This window comes from Monoraphidium neglectum, assembly GCF_000611645.1.
Source record: "Monoraphidium neglectum strain SAG 48.87 unplaced genomic scaffold scaffold00779, whole genome shotgun sequence".
NCBI classification, from domain to species: Eukaryota; Viridiplantae; Chlorophyta; class Chlorophyceae; order Sphaeropleales; family Selenastraceae; genus Monoraphidium; species Monoraphidium neglectum.
Window position 1 is genome coordinate 5,937 of NW_014012849.1, and position 12,842 is coordinate 18,778.

The 12,842-nt window shown below is 66.3% G+C and overlaps 5 protein-coding genes across 5 annotated transcripts in view; 3 read left to right on the top strand and 2 right to left on the bottom strand.

Moving 5' to 3' along the window:
• Positions 1 to 1,143, bottom strand: part of MNEG_5286 (leukotriene-A4 hydrolase) — a gene marked incomplete at both ends in the record, with an annotated part of 6,765 nt that extends 5,622 nt beyond the window's left edge. Inside the window, 4 exons of the mRNA XM_014046233.1 lie at positions 9 to 152; positions 372 to 428; positions 633 to 782; positions 1,027 to 1,143. Coding sequence (XP_013901687.1) covers positions 9 to 152; positions 372 to 428; positions 633 to 782; positions 1,027 to 1,143 — 468 coding nt within the window. The remainder of the gene's footprint in view (positions 1 to 8; positions 153 to 371; positions 429 to 632; positions 783 to 1,026) is intronic.
• Positions 1,144 to 2,299: 1,156 nt separating this feature from the next.
• Positions 2,300 to 5,537, top strand: MNEG_5287 (hypothetical protein; the record flags this gene model as incomplete). The annotated part of the gene is made up of 5 exons (XM_014046234.1): positions 2,300 to 2,615; positions 2,775 to 3,525; positions 3,671 to 3,884; positions 4,232 to 4,629; positions 5,060 to 5,537. The coding sequence occupies 5 exons, from the start codon at positions 2,300 to 2,302 to the stop codon at positions 5,535 to 5,537; spliced, it is 2,157 nt and encodes a 718-aa protein (XP_013901688.1).
• Positions 5,538 to 6,200: 663 nt separating this feature from the next.
• Positions 6,201 to 8,168, bottom strand: MNEG_5288 (hypothetical protein; the record flags this gene model as incomplete). Its single annotated transcript, XM_014046235.1, has 6 exons — positions 6,201 to 6,373; positions 6,634 to 6,697; positions 6,853 to 6,918; positions 7,188 to 7,291; positions 7,532 to 7,586; positions 7,836 to 8,168. The coding sequence occupies 6 exons, from the start codon at positions 8,166 to 8,168 to the stop codon at positions 6,201 to 6,203; spliced, it is 795 nt and encodes a 264-aa protein (XP_013901689.1).
• A 1,323-nt stretch (positions 8,169 to 9,491) lies between these two features.
• Positions 9,492 to 12,255, top strand: MNEG_5289 (Tubulin epsilon chain; the record flags this gene model as incomplete). Its single annotated transcript, XM_014046236.1, has 7 exons — positions 9,492 to 9,524; positions 9,769 to 9,872; positions 10,253 to 10,382; positions 10,588 to 11,061; positions 11,307 to 11,477; positions 11,742 to 11,875; positions 12,099 to 12,255. The coding sequence occupies 7 exons, from the start codon at positions 9,492 to 9,494 to the stop codon at positions 12,253 to 12,255; spliced, it is 1,203 nt and encodes a 400-aa protein (XP_013901690.1).
• A 301-nt stretch (positions 12,256 to 12,556) lies between these two features.
• MNEG_5290 (hypothetical protein) overlaps positions 12,557 to 12,842 on the top strand; it is a gene marked incomplete at both ends in the record, with an annotated part of 1,374 nt that continues 1,088 nt past the window's right edge. The window contains one exon of the mRNA XM_014046237.1: positions 12,557 to 12,637. Within this exon, the coding sequence (XP_013901691.1) occupies positions 12,557 to 12,637 (81 nt within the window). The remainder of the gene's footprint in view (positions 12,638 to 12,842) is intronic.

Below are 12,842 nucleotides of genomic sequence, written 5' to 3' on the forward strand. Positions count from 1 at the left end.
GTGCTGACCTGGCATGGCACCATGGAGCGCGCGTGTATGGCTTGGCACTGGGAGAAGAGGTAGGGGTGGGCGCCGCCCGCTGTCATGGAGGGCGCCAGGAACTGCAGCGCGCTGCTGTCAGGGGACGTCGCGTAGCGCACACCAACCACCACCTGTAAGAGAGACAGTGAGAGGATGGCGGGGCCAGCGGCGGCGGGGGGGGGGGCGATTTGGGTGAGGAGGCGCGCCCTGCTCGGCTTGTGCGTGGCGTTGTTGGCATGCCCAGGGAAAAGGCACCCGCAGGCCCGTTGCGGCACTTCCGGCCGCCGCGTGGGAGCTTCTACGCCCCTGCCCCATCGAGCGCTCCTCTCCTCTGCGGCCCGCGCGCGCACCTGTTCCCCGGCCGCCAGCTGTGAAGGCAGGTGGATCTCGAGGGCAGTGCCCAGGGCCTGCGCGGGCGGCGTGGTTTGGTGGTCGAGGTGGGCATGTTGACCTGGTCAAAGGCCAACATTTGCACCCGATTTGATGCACACCGCCGCCATGGGGCCATGGCGTGCACTCTGCCGCCGCTGGATTGCTACATGATTGGTTGGAACACACGACCCAGCCTCTGGGCCGGCAGGTTGAGTGACAGAAACGCACTGGAAAGCCACGAGCGCGACAAGGCGCGCGCTCGCCTTGTGGGGCTGGCCCAGGTTGAAGTCTAGCGGCTGCCTGCCGGGCAGGAGCTCCACTCGGCTGACTGACAGGCCGCGGGTGTCCAGCACCAGGCGGCCGCCGGGCGCCAGCGCCTCGGCCGTGACCTGGGCGGCGCACGGCACATCGTTGGGGGGCGGCGACGGTGTTGTGGCCCAGGCCGGGATCCTTGTGCTGCGCCGCTAGCAGTCGTCGCTGATGGCGCCGACGTGACCACTGGGAACGGTGCAGCACGCCCTTCCGGCAGCCGCCCTTTGGCACATGTGGATGCCCTGAAAGAATTTTTGCCCACGCGGCTGCCGTGCTGGGCAAGTCTGTGCCCGTGACGGTGACGGGGCAGCAAAGTCGCACCTTGGCGTACCCCTCGATCACGTTCCGGCCGAAGTCAACGTCCAGCTCATAGTGCCGCGCTACCTCCTTCACCTCAGCGTAGTTTGACTGCGTCGTATAGTCTTTTGGCGGCGCCATTGTTGCCGCGGCGCCCCCGCTGCTGCTTTGCTGCACCCGCGTCGACGGCGCACGGGCGGAGTGGTGCTTCACCTGCGCCTGCCGCGCCTGCAAGGAAGAAAGACTGCTGAAGAAAGGCGATTGTTGCACGATCCGGCGGGAAGCAATGCCCCTCACGAACATGAGTGGATCACGAGATCGTGGTGCTTGCAAACAATGACGATCGGAGCGATGCCCTGATCCAGTAAGGCAAACGAGAATGACAGTGGCGCACCAGCTGTGCAAATTACCTGTCATCGCATCTGCTGCGTCCGCCTGACGACCGCCACCACGCCCCGCTGTGCTCTGCTCGTCATACGTGCTGGTGCCGCTGTCCCAGGATGGTGAGCATGAGCAATCCTGCATCCCCATGAGCAATCTAAAACATCACATGACTCACAGCAGAATACTACCATCTTCACTATCAACTCCTGCATGTCCTTGTGTTGTGTGCACATCTATGCTCTCACGTCACCCGTGAGAGCGACAGTACAAAGCACCTCACGGGCATCCCGTGCTGCGACATTCACCATGGAATATTTCAATCTTTCTTCACTTGCAAACCATGGGTGACTTGCAATGCGGCGCCTTGTTGCGGAGGCAACAAAGCCCAGTCAATCAAGGATGTTGACCGACATCCACTGAAGCACGCTAAGGTGCTCTGGGGCATTGGAAGCGTGGGGACTCTGTAATGTGCACATGTGTTGGCCTTCAGATCCAAAACACCTTATGCGCACGTGTAGCACGCAATGCGTCACTAGCTAGGCGGCCACCTCGCCACCAAGCATGACCTAGAACACACTGCGAGTACCAGTGCCTGGTCATCCATGATTGAGGTGGCAGGCTTCACAACTTCGTGCCAATGGGTCCTCCTTGGCAGCTGTAGCGCTCAAAAGTGGCCTCGAGCCTCAGGGACAACCGATGCAGCCGGTCTCACGAAGCACACAATAGCCATGTACGAGACACGATCGATGTGTAGCGATTGCAATACTGCTTGTATAATAGCATGCTTAGTATTCCCGCACAGCCGTCGCACATCACCCCTGTTTAGGTGCAGCCTCGCTAGCCACACCACACCTTTACACGCAGCCCGATGCAGCGTAGTGGTGTAATGTACAGGAAGGGCCAGCCTAGCTGCATGTCGGCCCGCTTGGGCGCCGCAACCCGCCCGTCGCCACTGGCTGCCGCCGCCCGCCGCGGCGCTGTCGGCAGCCGCGCTGCCGCGCTCGACATACGCTGCGCCAAGCAGCCGGCGGCAGCTGCCAGGCGGCGCGGCGGCAGCGGCGGCAGGGCGAAAGGGACGGGCAGCACCAAGAAGGGCTTTGCCAAGCCGGACGCACGTGCCGTGGCTGAGCCCTGGGAAGCGGACCTGCCGCCCTATTACCGTGCATACTACAAGGCCGGCTTTAAGCCGCCGCGCTTCATTGGGCCCATCGAGCTGACGAAGCACAGCGGTGAGCTGCTCGCATCACAATTAAACAGGGAAAAGGGGGCGCGCATGCGGGGCGGCGCGGCGGCGCCTCGAGCAAGCCGTCGGCGCGGCTCGCGCAGCACACAGCCTGCGCGCCCCCACGCCGCGCCTGCTGCGGGCGCCATCCGTAACCCACGCGCAGACGGCAGCGTGGACATATTGGCGATCGACACCCTGGTCTCAAGCATGCTTCTGGCCGTCGTGCCGCCGCTCGTGTTCCTGGAGGGCGCCTTTGAGCGCCCGCCCGCGGTCGAGGAGCTGCACGCCGCGCTGCTCGCGGGCGGCGCCGCCACGCCCGCCGGCGTCGCACGGGTGCTGCACCTGCTGCCGCGCGCGCCAGCTGACCCAGAGGCGGACGCCGCCGACGGCGACGGCAGCGCGGACGCGGCCGGCCCGGCATCAGCCGTGGAGCCAGCGGCGGAGCGGATCGGCGGCGGCGCCGCCGCCGTAGCGCCCGCGCCGGCCCTCGAGCCGACGCCCCTGGCGGCCACGAACGACATTTTTGACCTGGACCCGAAAGTCTGGACGATACGCGCCGCGCGGGGCGGCCTGCCGCTGAACGCGCCGCCGGCGGCGCTGCCGGAGACAGACGCCCTGCTGCGCACCCTCCAGGCGTCGTGCTATTCTGAGGAATTCCTGGACCCCGCGAGCTCGCAGCTGCGCCACGAGGCGCCCGTCGGCTTCTTGGGCGTGTGGCCCGAGCTGGCGGCGATGAGCCACTCGTGCGCTCCCACCACGTCGGTGGCGGTGGTCGGTGGCGGCCACGCGTTTGTGCACGCGGCGCGGGACATGGAGATCGGGGACGCGCTGACCACCAACAAGATCGGCAGGCGCGCGAGCAGCAGCAGGGGAAGGAAGCCGCTGGTGGTGGCAGAAAGGCTGCTGCATCGGGCGTGGCTGGTTTCGTCCCCACTTTGTGACGGGCAGCGTCTTGATTGTAAAACCCCACACATGCATACACACGCACGCACCTATGCGCACACGCATGCACACGCGCTCTTTCGGTGCCCTTGCCCCCCCTCCCTTCGCGCGCCGCAGCGCGATCCTCGGGCCCCTCGACGTGCGCCAGGCCGCAGTGCGCGCCCTCACCGGCCGCGGCTGCGGCTGCGCGCGCTGCGCCGCCGAGGCCACCCTGCCCGAGGCCCTGCGGCGCCAGCTGGCAGAGCTGCGGGAGCGGCTGGAGTCGGAGTGGACCGCGGCGCTGAACGCGGCGGCGGCGGCGGGCGACGAGGACGCGCTCGATGCGCTCTGGGTGAGGGGCTGGCGCGCGCGGCGCGGCGCCCTCGTGGCGGTGGCGGTTGAAGGATTAAGTCAAGGATTCGGATTGTTGCAGCGTGATGCGAGAGCCATCCAGGCTCATGGGAGGAGGCTGTGAAGCGTCCTGCAACGACAGCCTTGCATGTGGGAGGCCGCCATCTCATCTGGCGGACGGGCGGGCGGCGCCGCGCCGTGGTTGCACTGACAGACCACAGCCGCGGACCCGCCCCATTGCGGCAGCCAGCCTGCCGGCCCCCTCCACATGCGCGGCCCCAGGCGGCCCCGCACCGGCCCGCGCCGCATTACAAACCTCTGTCTTTTGTCGAATCACCATGGCCGCAGGAGGACGTGACTCTGGACGTTGACTCGCTATTTGAGGCGCTGGCGGCCGCAGACATCAAGGGCGAGGACGCCGACCTCATCGCCGCCGGCGCCTACGGCGCCGCCGAGCTGGCGTGGACCCTGGAGGAGCTGACTCAGCGCGAGCCCGACGTGTCCCGCCTGGCGACCGCCGTCCGCATGCTGCGCGCGGCCGCGCCCGGCAGCGAGAGCCACGTGGCGGCTGCCCTGCAGCTGCACGCGCTGGCGGGCGCCAAGGTGGCGCAGCTGCTGCAGGCGGAGCGGGGGCGGCAAGGGCGGCGGACGGCGGCGGCGGAGAAGCGGCTTCTGGCCAAGGTGGTGGCCAGCAACGAGGAGGCGGAGGGGGCGCTTGTGGCCTTTTACGAGGCCGTTTACATGCGGTGCGCGGCGAGGGGCTTTGGGTGGGAAGGCGAAGGCGCGTGTGTCACGCGTACGACATAATCTGCGTGCGTCTCGCATGTTGTGGGCGCCCGGGAGCTTTAGGCTGGCCTGGGGTGGGGGGTTGGCGCCTCAAAGGGTCTCTCAGTGCCCGGCCAGGCTGCAAGAACGAAGGGTGTCCCGAGCAGCCACGGGGCGCATCGCTGCATCAGGGGTCGCCTTGCGCGCCAACTGGCTGGGTCCGCCGCGCAAAGCGCTTCAAGCAGCGGCCGGCAAGCCTCGCGCCTCGCAGGCCCCCAGTCCATACGCGGGCGTCGGCGGTCCGCTTCCCACTTTTTTGCGACCCAGCTCCCTATGATCATGACTGTCCCTTTCAAACACACACACACACACACACACACACAAACACACACACCCGCCCACACCCAAAAGGTACGGCTTTATCCCGGAGGAGGGCCTGCTGCCGCAGCTGCAGTCGGCGCTGGAGCTCTTCTACGCCGGCCTGCGCCAGCTCGCGGCGGCCGGCGGCGGCGACGACGCCCCCACGGAGCGCGAGCTGCTGATCGACGGCATCCCCGTGACCGTGGTGGACCGCGTCGGCATCGCGCCCGGCGACAGGGCCGCGGCGCCGCGGCCGGACTTCGAGATGAGCGGCGGCGGCGGCGCCGCGGCGGCCCGCGGCGGGGTGCGGCTGAGCGTCGTGGAGGCGGGGGAGCGCGAGGTCATCAGCAGCGGCGGCGGAGGGATCGCGTTTGAGGGGGAGGCCGCGGCGCGGCCGCGCGGCGGCGTGGCGGTGGTGGAGCGGCCGGCGGCGGGCGCTGCGGCGGAGGGGTCCCTTCACGAGGACGGGCCGCTGCTGTTGGAAGAGTGCGGGGCGGAGGGCGGCCCCGAGTGCTACTTGGCCCCCTGAACATTGAGCTTTGTTTCTTCATTGTTGTTACCATACTGGCTGCTGGGCAGGCTGACGAGGGCCGTCTGCCTGGGCCAGTCCCAGAATGACCCGGGGGCCGGACAGCCACTTGGCATCAAAGCATGGCAGATGCAAGGGGGCAGGAGGAGCGGGCAAGGCGACCGGCTGCGCACGCGGATCCACTAATGCTGCAGCTGCGGCGCCCTGCTGCTGCGGGGCCGCGGAAGTGGGCTGGCGCCAGAGCCATGGCCGGATCGTCCAGCGTAACCGGGTGCTTGGGTCACAAGGCTCCCCTTGGACCTGCCTTGAGGGGATCCTTGGCGGCCTACTCACTGGTTCCTGGGGTGGCCCCTGCCGTGCGCGTCGCTGAACACTAAGAGATCCCAATGATGGCCCGCCTCAGCGCAGGGCAGCGCGGAAACGGCTTGGCGACGCACGCCAGCAGGACGCCCCGTTTTTAGAGCATTGATGACCCCTTGCTGCATCCCAGGCGATTTCTCAGCGCAGCACCCACTTACGAGCAGCAGGAAGCAGCGCGTGCGACGTGGACAGGAGATTCTGCAACCTACAGACGAAGAAATGTACCCTCGTCTATCAATGTCACAAAAACAACGCGGCCAACAGTGACGAGCCTAGCGCCGCAGTGCCGTCCGCAGCCTCCCCTCAGCTGCCGCCGCCGCCGCCGCCGCCGCCGCTGCGGGCCCCTGCAGCGGCGCCCTCCTCCCTCGCCCGCCTCTTGGCCAGCTCGTGCGTCACCGCGCGCCGCAGCTGCTGGGTAGCTGCCTCTTTGTCCAAGGGCCCCGCATCCGCATGGTCCAGGCCCTCGCAAATGTGTTCTGTGTTGGGGTGGGGTGGTAGTGACAGGTGGGGCTGGGCAACAAAGAAGGCGCAGGTGGGCTGGGGGGACAAGTACGGTAGCGTGGGGATCCGGGACACTGGTGACAAGAACAGCGCGGTCTTGCCAATCGGTAGGGGACGAGACGCCGCCACACAGCTGCGACTCTTAGCTGCAAGGTTGTGCTGATGCACGCGAGGGTTTGATGGGGGGCGCAACGAGGCGTGCGCGACGCCCCTCTGCCTGCTGCCCCCCGCTCACGTTTCTCCCAGTCCCAGACGCCGGGCTGCGCCAGGAGGTCTGGCCACCAGGGGTACGTGCTGCACTGCGGCCGCGAGGGGGTGCAGGAACGCCGCGGGCGCGGCGGAGGTGAGGGGTGGGGCCGTCTCAAAGGCCTGCCACGCGGCATTGCGCGTGCAGGCGTGCGCCTCGGCAGCTGCTGAGCAAGATCTGGGTGCTGGCGGCACTGCTGTTTGGCACCTGGACGGGGCGCGCCTCGTGGACGCGGCACATTTTGGTCTCGCTGTCCAGGAAGGTGCAGTGCAGCTGCGGATGTGGGGCCCGGGGGGGGGGGGGGGGGCGGGCCGGTGGGGTGAGTGCATGGGCAGGCTGCAGGGAAAGGGACTGTGGATGGGAGCGAGGCGGCCGAGGATACTATTACGCCGGGCAGGCAGGCCGCTGTGGACCACGATCAACGCAAAACTGGCACACATAGATGGATGAGTCGCGCCACACGGGCTCTGCTGGCACAGTTGCATGCTGAGCGCACACGCACGCACACGTTCGCATGTGCACGCATGCGCGCGTGCACACACCTTGCCGTCCGGCGAGCGCCGCGACTGCAGCAGCCACCAGCCGGGTGGTGCAGCCAGGCCGTCGCTGTCGCGCTCCAGGCAGTGCTCAGCCAACAAGGCAGCCTCTGCAGCAAGTGGGAGGGTGGAATGCGCTCAGTGTCCGGTCAGGGTGAGTTGCGAGAGGGCCAGGAGATGTGGGCAGACCTGGTTGAGAGTGCAGGGCATAGGTCTGCTGATGGGGATGGGCCAGCAAGGCAGCCGAGCGCATGCCGATGCGCATGCACACGGCGTTTTGTCACCACTGCGCTCCTAGCGGCGGCGATTTTAGAAGTGACTCAGGATCCTCCCGGCGCCTTCTGACGCACCTGACATGCCGAGGTGTTGCGCGATGCTGCGCGCCTCCTGCCGCGATACCCAGACCTGCGAGGCATCGGATTGGCCGCCCACCCCGAATGGCCTTTTCGGGTCTCCCACCATGAGGCGCCACGGCGCCGCAGTGGCTATCGGTGGCTCTGCCAACACACAGGTATCTACCATGAATGCACGTGTGTGATAGGGCCTCTGGGCCCAGGTAAGTGGCTGAACTGTGCGCGGCCGAAAGTGGTTGCTGCAGGGGAGGCTGATCCCTAGTCAAAAGCCCCGACAGCCCCGCCCAGCCCCGGCCCCCACCTCCCCGTCGTCCTCCATGGTGCAGCACTTGCCGCACATGGTGCACATGAAGCTGCGGCCCTCCAGCACGGCCGCAGCCGCCGCCTCAAACGGCACGGTTGGCGCCGCTGCGCGGGGCGCTTGCGGAGTGCGGGGGAAAGCGGGTGCGGCGCCTGCGCTGCCTTTCACACCGGGCGAGCCCTCATTGGGGCTGGCATGCACATCGCTGCTGCTGTTTACTGATTGCGAGCTGGCGGCGCGAGCTCCAGGTCTCGCATGGCGGGGCGCATCGCGACGGAAGTGCGGCACCACCGCCCCTGCTGCATCTCGCCGCCGCCACAGCGCACGCTGCATATGAGCCCGCGCTGGGGATAATTGTGACCGTTTAGATATTGATTTTGGCTCCAGTTCACTCCGTCCTTGCTGAGACTGCTGATTGGCGTCAGATGTTCAATCATTCAATGGCATCAGATCAGAAGACAGATGGAAATGAGTTGGTTTTACAAGCATAGCATACCACCACATGAAAGTCGAGTGCGTTAGTTTCATGTATTTGTTTTATAGGATCAGTGAGATGGTTGTCAGGGAGTGTCCCGTGCCTGACCGTGAAGCAAAGGATGTATGAATAACTTCGGACACGACAGCACACAGATAGGTTGCAACCACCAGACATCAATTCAGCAAGGTAGCAGGCGGTGGCGGCCGGGCGGCGGCGGGACGTGTGCTGCTCAGCAGCATACTGTAGCAGTGCTGTATGGTTGTCGACCGTTCAGCCCTTTGTACACGGCCGGGTCCGCCGACGCAGCCCTCAAGGCCGGCAACCCATCATCATCGGCGGCCGTAGCAGCACATCATCAGCATGCCGCGTGAGATCGTGACCATTCAGGTCGGCCAATGCGGCAATCAGATCGGCTGCCGCTTCTGGGAGATGGCGCTGCGCGAGCACGCGGCCTACAACCCGCGGGGCGTATACGACGCCTCCCTCAGCAGGCACGTGGCTCTGTGGGAGCGTGCGGTTGGCACCGCCATGCGTCCCGTGCTGCGACTGCGCGTAAGGGGCAAGGCTCCAGCAAGCGGCGGCCGCTGCTGTTGCGGCCGTCCGCCTCTTCGTGTCGTGTGTGTGTGTGTGTGTGTGTGTGTGTGTGTGTGTGTGTCGCAAGGCATCCCATCCAGTAAGGAGTGCATGTGTATTTTGCTTGCATGGCAGACATTGGCACTTCTTGCCAACGCCGGCGTTCGAGTTATCCAACCAACTCCGACTTCCGACCCCTGCGCCCACACAGCTTCTTCCGGAACGTGGACACGCGTTTCGAGCCCCCATTGTGAGTGCAGAGGGGGGGGGCCAGCACACAAGCGCGTGTGAAACCCTGCTGACCCGGCGCGGCCGTGCCGTCCACGAGATGTTGCACAACAACCCACGCCCTCTATGGTTGACCTGGCGCTCACGCCTTCTTGCGCGGTTGCCTCCCCGCAGAAACCTGCCGGTTGGCGCTGGCGGCAGCCATCGTATCCAGTGCCTCAAGGTAGGAGAGCCGGCGACGCCTGCCGACACGGCGCGCTGACCGCCAGTCCTTTCGCACCTCCAATCGCCCTGGCCCCTGCTGAATGCTCGTTGACACCTGCCGTTGCGGGGCCACCCGTTCGGCCCTCTGCCAGGCGCGCAGTGTGGTTGTTGATATGGAGGAGGGGGTGATCAACAAGATGCTCAAGGTGGGGGGGGGGCCAGGAGGCTCGGCGGGCGGGGAGGGCGAGAGCTAGATTGAGGGCGGCGCCGAACATAACCGCCAGCAGCCGCGGTAGGCGCTGCGGGTTTGCACCACAGGCCGGCAGGGCAAGCGTGTTCACGGCCGCCGAGCACGACTGCGGTGCGCACCCTGCCGCCCCTGCTAACGCGTAACGGTGGCCGCCTGTGCCCCGTGGGCGACACCGAATCCCGACCGCGCCCTGCCCTCAGGGCCCCCTCTCGGAGGTGCTGGACCAGACCCAGCTGCTGTATGACGTCAGCGGAGCCGGGAACAACTGGGCGCACGGCCACCACGGCTACGGCCCGCGCTACAGGTGTGTGAATGCAATTGGGAGGAGATGGGTATGCGTATGCATGTGTAAGTGGGAGGGAATGTGAGCGTATGTGTATCTCAAAGCGCGTGCATGTGTGTGTTTTGGGGGGGGGGGGTGGGTGGCACTGGGCGAGGCCGGCCAGCTGGCCGACCTTGACAGCTGCCGACAATGCCTGACAGTGTTCTTCACAGTAACAATTGGGCTTGACCTCGCGCAGCCCTGATGGCTGGCTGCTGCAGGTCAGCGCCACAGCCCTCCTTACATGCGCCACTACCATGCCACACAAACGAGTATAAATTCCCACAGCCCTGTCCCCAACCAACCCCGCCACTTCACGTGGCCCTACTCCAATATCTCACCTCTCCCGATTTGACACCTAGGGACGCCCTGCGGGAGCAGCTGCGCCGCGCAGCAGAGGGCTGCGACAGCCTGCAGAGCTTCCTCCTGCTGCACTCCCTGGGGGGAGGCACCGGCAGCGGCCTGGGGACGTACATCCTCGGGATGCTACAGGTCGGCCCGGCTTGGGTCATCTGCACTGCTGCTTGAAGTCCTCCTGTATCTCTTTCGCATGGTTGCGGACCGCCTGCCCGCCGTTGCCCCAGGAAGCAGTTGAAAGCAGCCTGCATTCACGTGCCCCGATCCCCTAGCCCCTGCCGCGTCGCCTCAACCCAACCACTCAACCCACCACCTCCCCTCTGACTCACCATCACCGCAGGACGACTACCCCAGCGTCTTCCGCTTCAGCGCCCCGGTCTTCCCCTCCGAGGACGACCATGTCGTCACAGCCCCATACAATGCGCTGCTCGCGGCCCACCAACTGCTGCTCAACGCGGACTGCGTCATCCCCGTCGAAAACCAGGCCCTCCTGGACGCCTGCGGCCGCCTGGAGCGCTCCGCCGGCGCGGCCGCGGGCACGCCGGCCTCGGCGGCGCGCGGCGCGGGGGAGGACGGCGGCGGCGGCGGCGGCAGCGGCAACAAGCCGTGGGACGCCATGAACGGCGTGGCGGCGGGGATGCTGCTGGACCTCACCGCGGGGGTGCGGTTCGAGGGGTCCCTCAATGTGGACCTGAATGACATCACCATGAACCTGGTGCCCTTCCCCAGGATGCACTTCCTGCTGTCGGGCCTCGCGCCGCTCGCAGCGCAGCGCGACGTGGGGCGCATGGCGGCGCCGCGGAGCATGGACCAGGTCGGGTGGACGGCCCTGGCTGGGAGCTGCTAATGGGGGGGCTTTCAGTGCTCGGCTTGCAATGGTACCACCTGCGGCCCCATGTTCCTGGGTCGCGCCCACACACAGGCACGCACGCGTGCGTGCGCACACACACACACACGCACGCACATGCACCCCAACTTAAACACCCCTCCTTCCCCCACCAACACATACACACACACCCACACACACACACAAACACGCACATCCACGCGCCCCCACAGCTCTTCAGCGACGCGTTCAGCCGCGACCACCAGCTGATCTGGGCAGAGCCTCGCCAGCACACCTTCCTGGCCACCGCCCTCATGCTGCGCGGCGCTGCCGGCATTGGGGACGTGCAGCGCAACGTGGCGCGGCTGCGGGGCGGCCTGCGGCTGGCGCACTGGAATGAGGAGGTGCGCGGGCCGGCACGCTGCATTGGAGCCTTTGGGGGGGGGTGGGCGGGTGGGAGGCGTAACGCAGCCAGCAGCTTACCTCAGCCCTAGAACCTAGGGCGGTGGCATGCTGGGAGGCTTGGTTGGGGCGTGGGACGGTATCTTCTTGAACGCCTCGCATCCAGCCAACGAGGACCTCAACAAAAGATGCTGCAGCAACCAAGGCAGCACTCACGCTTTCCCGCATTCTATGCCACCTGGAACGGCCGTGCCGCACATTGCTAGGGTTTCAAGATTGGCCTCTGCAGCCAGCCGCGCGTGGGCCTGCCCTACTCCCTGCTGGCCCTGTCCAACAACTGCTGCATCACCGACACCCTGGGGGCGCTGCAGAAGCGCTTCGACAAGCTCTACCGCCGAAGGTCAACCTGATGGCGTGCGCACACTCCGCGGGCTTTGTAGGCGCCGCACGGGGGCCCCGGTCTGGCTGCCAGCGTGGCAGGGAGGTGCCGAGCGGCACAGCGCCCTGCCGCCCCGCCGTCAGTGCCAAGCAGTGCTGCTGATCCGCCCGGCAACCCACACGTCCTCTTTCTGACGACACGCACTCACGTCACAATGCATGGCAAAATTTGCAACCCTGGACAGGCTGTTCCTGCACCACTATGAGGAGTACATGGAGCGGGCCGGCTTTGACGAGGCGGCCGAGGCGATAGGGGCCCTGAGGGACGACTACCGCGCGGCAGACGGCGCGCGGCCGGCGCCGATCGTGCGCCTACGGCCGCGCGGGCTGGCGCTCGCGTAACCACGGGAACTGAAAATCATGGTACCATCTTGAGGAGCGTGCCCTGAAGACTTTGTGCCAGACCTGGGGCAGCAGGTGCGGGAAGCGTCACTGGGTGTCAGCGCCCCCTCACCGCGTCACCCGTCCACCATTGACCGTGGGCATTCTTCTTGTGGTACACTCTCCTTCGTACTTGTTGCAATACTATCTTGAGCCCAAACGGCTCACATCACGTGCCTTCTACACAGCCCCGACGGCGATCCGTCGATCACTCATAAAACCGATCGCCCTCTCCTGTCGGTCTGCATCGATCCTTACCAGCATGCAGGTCCGCTCCACCTCCGCCCTGATTGCGGTCCTGGTACTTCTGGTGGCTGCTGCGGCACATGTGAACGCCACAAAGGTGCGGCAGTCAGACAAGACCGCATGAGCGGGGGTTGACCTCACACCATGAATCCCCTCTGCCTGCGGAGGCTGCACATATACCGTTGCAAAAAGACAAAATCAAGGGATTCGGTGCATCAAGCTGGCGCCGCCGGCCGTGCGCACATGCGGAGCAGCGGGAGCCCACGTGTCCGAGGGCGCTACCTCGGAAACCGAGCTCAACC